The sequence below is a fragment of the Rhizophagus irregularis genome, chromosome 21, assembly GCF_026210795.1.
Source record: "Rhizophagus irregularis chromosome 21, complete sequence".
NCBI classification, from domain to species: domain Eukaryota; kingdom Fungi; phylum Glomeromycota; class Glomeromycetes; order Glomerales; family Glomeraceae; genus Rhizophagus; species Rhizophagus irregularis.
The window spans coordinates 84,392-92,578 of record NC_089449.1 but is presented as its reverse complement, the minus strand read 5'-3'; the positions used below and the strand labels follow the sequence as shown (position 1 = coordinate 92,578).

Genomic DNA, 8,187 nt, shown 5'->3' with positions numbered 1-8,187 from the left:
CAGTAGTTATTGCTACTTTACTACTGAGTTTACTAAAATATGTTTTAAGAATCTTACATTGACTCTCATAAATCTCCTGAATCTTAATTGAGACAGTTTGCCTACTTGGCAATTTATATCGTGGATCTAATGTTGTTATGAATGCAATAAAATCATCATTTTCAACAACTGAAAATGATTGTTGATCACATATAATCCATCGGAAAAGTAAGGAATTAAAATGAATTATTCTTTTCATGTCTTTTTTACCATATGGTTCAACTGATTTATTAGTCTGTTGCTGTTCAATCATTGTCCATTCATCTTTGTGATTTGTCATAAAATGTTCTTTAATTGTACTAATTCCCGTTTTACTACTATATTTTTGTTGACATAAATTACAAATAATAGAAGTATTGTCCACATTCCGTGATAGATATTGCCAAACTGGATGACATATACGACTCTTTTTTATCTGCTGTTCATTAATAACTATAGAAGTATTAGCCATTGTTTCATTTGTATTTGAAAAGCTAATTTGTGAGTCATTGTTGGCATTAGGATATGAAATTAAAGTAATTTCTGGAAAATCGGATGAAAAAGTAGTAGGATTTTCTGCATATTGTGCCATTATAAACTTGAATATAAGTTAAGAAAAATTATGTTGTGAAAGTTTATTATAAGGATTTACAGAGAAATAAATGTTGCGAAATTTATAAACTGAGAAATGAGATTAAAAAAGTCTTGACGAGTTTATTCTGATTTGACTGAAGAACCGGTTGATAAACTTGGTTTTAAACTAGTATAAAGAACAGATTGATAGACTTGGTTCAAACTAGTAAACTAACCAGTTTTAGATTAACCATATTAGTTAAGCTCAAACTCAGGTTAAACTGGTTCAGATCAAACTACATAACATCTCTAACTGTACTGTACATTAAAAAAATTAGGAACTACCCTTCTTTATGTGAAGTTTACCACATGTCCCAACAACATTACTTCAAATAAACTCAATTTTCTTACTTGGTTTCTTTTCCTTTTATGTATAGAAGAATTCTTACATTTTTAGTTGATCTTAATTCTTCATTATGTGATTTATGTCATATCACATGACTTCTTCTATTCAAAATAATTCCCAAACTCAAAATCTTTAAATAAAATTTTGAGGCAGTTAGTGTACTTATAAGTGTGCACTCCCTCCTATAATTACCTTAGCAGGAATGGGTTAATCCATTTAGCCAGCAGAATTAAAAGACTGTTACTGTAGGACATCTAAAAATGCTTATAAAGGTCAGGTCAGGTTGCCAGATTCCTATAATCACTTCAGCAGGAATGGAAGTCACAAAATCAATCTACCTAGTTAGCAGAATTTAAAGATTTATTACTGCAAATACAATCAAATATTTATTTTAAAACGAATATGCAGGGTTTTATAGTTTTAGTTTAAGGTTGCTTGTTTAAACCTTTTCAAAATCCTACGATTAGTTTCGTCAAAATTTTACTATAGATTTATTATAGTTTTGGCAGAGTTTCAGCAGTTTCGGCATTTATAATAAGTTTCAGCAGTTTCGCCATTCTCTAAAGTTTTGCCAGTTTTTTAATATAACTTTAATATAGTTTCAGCAGAATTTCGCTTTTCGGCAAAACGCCATCTTGCCTAAACCCCTAGGTTTCGGCAAGCAACCTTATTTTAGTTAACTACACTCTCTGCTCTCTGTTATTTTATTTTTAAGGGGGTTAGTAGTTGAACGAAGTTCAGGGGTATTAAGGTAAAGATGGTCATCGGTCCTAAAAGACTGCGGTCCTACAGTCCTACACTATAAAAAGACAGACTGGTCCATCTTAGTGTAGGACCACGGTCTTTTGTCCTGTATCACATATAATAAGACATCAGGTTTTTTAAGGACTGCAGTCTTTTTAAGACCAATCAGTCTTTTTTCTTTTTTTTTACAAATAAAAAAATTTTTTTCCTTAACTTTATTAGAAATAGCCTTGTTTTATAAATATGAACACTAATCGTGATGTTTTTAAATATACAAATTTTTTTTTGCAAATGATCATCACATGCATCATGCACTTACTATTATTGTATTGGTGATAATAATCATAATATCTCACCATCCAGTGATTATAAAAATATGAAACTACCACCATTCGAATCGTCTTAATGAGACGCGTCAAATGGTATCAAAATCATTATTTTATAATCGATAGAAAAAAAATTACATCAGCAAAACTATTTGATAACAAATTCAATAATTGCCAGCTATCTATCGATCCTGGAAATATGATTTAGCCACCATTTGACGCGTCTCATTAAGATGATTCGAATGGTAGTAGTTTCATTATTTTAAGATTACTAGATGACGAGATATTCTACTTAAACGCTTTTTTGGAGTTGGCGTTTTGACAGGCAACTCTACAAGTGAGGAGAAGTGATTGTCATTGTTTATTGATTTAGAATTGGTCAGTCTTTATATTATTTTATAAAGACTTTCATCAGATTAATAGATTTATTCAATATAAAAATCATTTATTATATGAAGACTGATATGAGGACTAGTTGGTCTTCAGGACTGGTCCTACTGCGCCACAAAAAAATGCAAACCCGCAGTCTAGTTAGGGATAAGTAGTATATAAATGCCAGTTCTGGCTCACTTTCCTCGGAGTCCAATCCTGGTTACCTTTTTCTTGCTATCCCCTTGTTGCTCTCCCATCGGCTGTGGGTCCAATCCTGACAACCTTTTTTTTGCTATCCCCGTTGCTCTCCCACCGGCTGTGGGTCCAATCCGGGTCACCTTTTTACATTTTTCACCTACTTATATCACCTTTTTTATATTTTTACCTACTTATATCCTACTTATCTCATAATCTAATTCACTTATATCCTACTTATTTCATAATCTAAATCGTTTATTAATATTTTCACCTACTTACCCCCAACCGAACAAGAAATAGGATTTCAAAGCCAATGGAGCCAAAAAAGGTAAAGAAATATTAACCCATCCAGGAAACCAGCCATGGAGTCAATAGAGCGGAATAGCAAGGCAAGCAATTACCCTTATACCGAGAAAAAATGTAATTGAATAAAAGATTCATATATAAAAGGTTTACAAGATGTCACAATACAGACCATCACTAAGACGTATACTAGGCCAGTTTGAACTCAACATAGAAGAATGGGTAAAGGAAATAATGTGGTATTTAGATATAGCATATTTAAAAGCTTTAGATTCCGAATTTAGCAAAGAAAGTATGTTAGTATCTGGATTAGAAGAGCTAGTAGAAATATTTGATGAGATGTTAGAAGGTGATGATATATGGATACATCCATCACTTTTATCACGAATAAGATATTCTATTCTACCAGATGAGATGGCAATATATGAAAGATTTTCAGATATCATTAAGAACTTCTCAGAGGATAAAGAATTAGCATATGCATTATTAGACTTAGTAGAAATATTATCAAAAAAGAAACCTACAACATTCAACATTATAGATTACAATATACAAAGAATATTCACAAATCCTAATGATGAATATAGAAATGAATTCAGCATCTATCATATTAAAGGAGATGAAGATATGGATGAAGACACAGATGAAGATATAGATGAAGACATAAATGAAGAAGAGCAGAATGAATTCAATGAATACTACCAAAATCTTGCACCGACTACTGAGAGTCAACTGGATAGGCTAAAAAATGAGTTGGCTATAACTCTATGTGACGAATGTCTTATGCCAACAAGAAGTCAGGAATGCGATTGCTGGATTTTACAAATAGAGGGTTTCTAGTTTTCAGTGAAACCATTTTTTACCTCTCACAATCTGGAATAGGTGCATCACAAATAAAATCTCCAAAATCATATGGATTAGAAAACAACGTCTGTAAGAACTTATAAACCATATCAGCATCCAATTCAGTCTTAGTGCCAAATATACAGTATTAACCTTACCAGATTTAGGCCAGATATGTACCCGAATCTTTGAAGTAAAGATTATAGCAATTTTAGAATGAATATCACCTGCATCATTCTTAATATACTTTATCGGAAAGGGAAGAATCTCACGAATACCATCTATAGATTCTAAAGCATATGCTAAGGGTAGAAAGATTAATAAACTTATCACCCCCAATATTAATCACAAATTTATAATTGCGCAGGAGAGCCTTATTTTCACCCACAAGTTCTACAGAAGAAAATTCAGGTAGGGAACATTCAGAAAGGTAACGTAAGAAGATAGCAACAGGATCAAAAGACCCGAAAACTTGTATACTACCTAGGGGATAGGTAAATATACGGGGGGGGCCAACTCAAGGTTACACAGGCTGATCAATTACCGATTGAACTGAAGCCTTCATAAATTGGTTACACAAATGAAATTTCATATTAAAATTTCGCTTTTTTTTATTTTTTTCGACACGCACACATAAGAAAGTAGCTGATCTCAGAAGTTAAGTTTGTTCATATTAGCTTTATATAGACGAAGTTTTTTCATCCAAATTGGACCACTGGTTAATTTCTTTCATATTTTTATATGTTTTATTACATGACAATAGGAAGTTAGAAATTACAAACTTTTTTTTTTTGAGATTTCAATAAAAAAATAATTTTTTTTTTCGCTTAAAACATTTAAAAATAGTGTTTTCTTCTTTCGTTGTGCATTATTTTCAAGTATTTAATAAACTTTTATATATTATTGAGGTATTTAAAATAGCCGATCAAGTTTTTTGAAATATATAGAAGCGAAACCTTGACAAAAATTATATATTTGTGTAGTTTTGGATTTTGTCATTTTCGGGGGCTAATTTTTTTTTCATAGATCATATTGATTATCGGCCCATTTCTCGCTTTAAACATGGGGTATTTTTGAATTTTAATATAGTTACTTATAAAATTACTATAGGCTTCAGTTCTGGTCTTATGACCATGGCTTGTGTAACCTTGAGTTGGCCCCTCGTATATTTACCTATCCCCTAGATACTACCAGATTTAGGAAAATAACGAATAGTATGTAAAGTATCAGCTAAGATAATAACAAACTCAATGCATGCATTAAAAGTACTACCATCCCCTGTACGTCGCCGTCTATTTAATGGATTGTCAGGTGTACTTCGTCTGCATCGCCTCTCACCTTTTGGTTTAGACAAGTACTGTTCATAACCCTCAAAAGCTTTATGAATAAAGTTGCTATTAATGGCAATAACATCCTTAGTAGGTTCAAGCTTATGACCAAGCACGGTGTAATCAAGCCCTTCAACATTGATCTTAAATTCAGTAACAGTAAGAGATGGAGTAAGTTCACTAAAAGTAAGCATGTCTGGTTTTTTCTATTGATAGAAAAGAAATGTTCAAATTATTTTATCCTAAGAAAAAAATCTAATTAAATAAAACTTCTTCATCAATATCTCATATGAGATACCATGACAAACAATAGCTTACCTTTCGAACTTTTAGAAAAGATATTCAAAACTTTATATGAAGGTACTTACTACCGTTGGCATTATCTTTGCAATTATGCATTAGTGTGTCAAAAATGGGCTGTAGTAGCAAACTCTCTCCTATGGGGTGAAACAGACCTTTATAACCGCTATAATATTAAGGAGTTCCAAATGTACAAACATCTCACAAAACCAGGGACAGTATGTGGAAAATATATCAGAAAGCTTAATATGGATGGAGTATTATTATGGCCTATCTGTATTGTAAAAATGCTACAAGCTTGCCCCAATATCCAGGAACTTAGCATAATAGATTATCAATACTATGGTGGAAAAGGTGACGTTAGAGATTTGCTAAGTGAAATTCTGCATATATTACCAAACCTTCGAATGATAGATATCAGATATAGTCGATATTTTAAAAATAGAAATGCCATTGAAAAACTCATAGAAACCCGTAAAGACCTAGAAATCAGAGTAACATGGCAAATGTAATATTTGTAAAGGCTAATCACTGCCAAAAAATTTGGGCACTGCCCTATTACTGCCCGTCACTGCCAAAAAAATTTGGGCACTGTCCTGTTACTATCTGTCACTGCCGAAAAAATTTGGGCACTACCTGTTACTACCCATCACTGCCCGCCACTGCCGCAGAAATTTGGGAAATACATGGACTTTTTCTAGCAAGATGACGCTTTAATTTAGAGGGAAAATCAAAATTTGCTCCACATAGATGACAGGTTAATCTTCCTCGAGAGTGTGAATTTTTTTTAAGTCGATAGTATCCATCTGCAAGGAAGTCACGTTAGTTTTCCGTTTATGTAGAGAAATTGGAATGGTAATTTTTTTACGTGATGATAGAGGGATGGTCAGTTGCCGATTTTGGAAATCTAGAATGACATTAGCACGATCAATCCAAGGTACACCTAGCAATAAAAAGTCCTTATCACTTTTAACAACCATGAAGTCATCTTCGATTTTTTTAGAGTTCTCCCCATCATATACAAGAATACCAAGACCATATACTGTCCCAATAGTATCAGATTTTGTTGCAACACCACTAAGGTCAGGAGCATTACTTCTATCAACATCAAGATTTAGGCGCTTTACAATATTGTTAGATATCAGAGAACTATCAGAACCAGTATCGAAAATTGTCGTAGGAATAACTAAAGACTTTTTCACTCTCAGGTGCGACTACTTTGGTCTTAATAGTGACTACATCACTAGCAGACTTGCGGTTAACAATTCCAATACCTGCTATAGAAGACCATAAGTCATTATTACATATAACATCATCATTTTTACGGATTAAATTTGCAGCCATACTATTAGTTACAACCGAAATCATAGGATGAAGGATAGATGTGAAAAGGTCCTTAACATTATCCCAAACTTTTTCACGTGTCTTTATCGAAGGTTCACCTTTAAGCTGACTGAGTACTGGTTCTTTATAATTAATGAATTCAGCATTCAGAGCATTGTAAGCAGATATAACAGTCTCTTTTGGTACAGCATTAACGAAGGATTGAACCAGAAGCTTTAAGAGTTGTATAAAAACCTCAAAGATAATGCGTTGCCTTTCAAGTTGTGATTTTTTCTTATCAGTAGTCTTTTTATCTACACGTTTCCTTTCTGTAGGCTTTTTTTTTATTCCATAGCAGGCATGTCCAGAGTCTGAATCACTGTCAGAGGAGTCAAAGGAGTCAGAAGAGTTAGACAAGTCAGAGGGATCAGAAGAGTCATGTGCATAATTTGTTTTCCTCTTCCCCTTCTTAGATTTCGGACAGGAACTCTTAGTATGACCAGATTTTCCACAACTTGAGCATTTCTTCGATTTCTTTGGTTTGCGTGTACCTGAACTTATACCAAATACCTGGTTGCCACGGTAAATATGATCAGGTGGTAAATTTTTATTAAGTTCTGTATCAATGAATATTTCAAGATCACTAAGGGTTACTTTACTTATATCGACATCTCTTGGAAGGCCTAATTTATATGCTAAAGCGAGTAATCTCTGAAATGATGTATCATTTTGAGGACTTGAAAAGGGGCTAGAAGATGGTACTGGTACTGCAGATGATCTAGCCATAGTCACAGGAATTTTAGAATTTATAAGATTCTCAATATCCGCTAAACTAAAGTTGGACCCTGATATGCAACTATAGGAGTAGGTACTGTATCTCTCAATTTCTTCCAATTTATTCAGGATAGATGCAACCGAATTTTCCAAACCAATACGTCGTGCCTCCAACTTATTTTCACTGGAAAGACCATTTAAAAACTGTTGCCATACTAATTCATTCTGATTTATCTCTGGAAGTATTGGATATGCAAGCCTAACCATTCTTCGTAATTTAGAATAGAATCGACTTACAGCATCACTACCCTGAACAATAGCATTAAATGCAAGCTTAGACTTTTCAGATGTTATAGTAGAGAAGTAATGCTTAAAACGATATATTAATTGTCCAATACGTATCCCAGGAGCTACAATTGTACCCCCATTATTAGCATTAGGATTATTAACAGCTAAATCAGTAGGACGACCCTCGGCTATTGACCAATCTTCATCTCATACAGCATGATCAGGTATAAAATTAGCACCAGTAATAGTATTAACTGCAGCTGCTTGTCCATGTAATGCACCAGCCCCTCCACGAAATTGATTTGCAGCTACACCTACTATAGCACCATTATTCATACCATTAACAGCACCAAGGTTAGCTACACCAAGATTATTCAGAAGATTTACACAT

General features: G+C 33.3%; 1 protein-coding gene across 1 annotated transcript; it reads left to right on the top strand.

Annotated features, from left to right (window-relative positions):
* Window positions 1-3,096: 3,096 nt before the first annotated feature.
* OCT59_013446 (uncharacterized protein) lies at window positions 3,097-3,780 on the top strand (the record flags this gene model as incomplete). The annotated part of the gene is made up of 1 exon (XM_066141520.1): window positions 3,097-3,780. One exon carries the CDS (start codon window positions 3,097-3,099, stop codon window positions 3,778-3,780), a length of 684 nt encoding a protein of 227 aa, XP_066001654.1.
* Window positions 3,781-8,187: the final 4,407 nt, after the last annotated feature.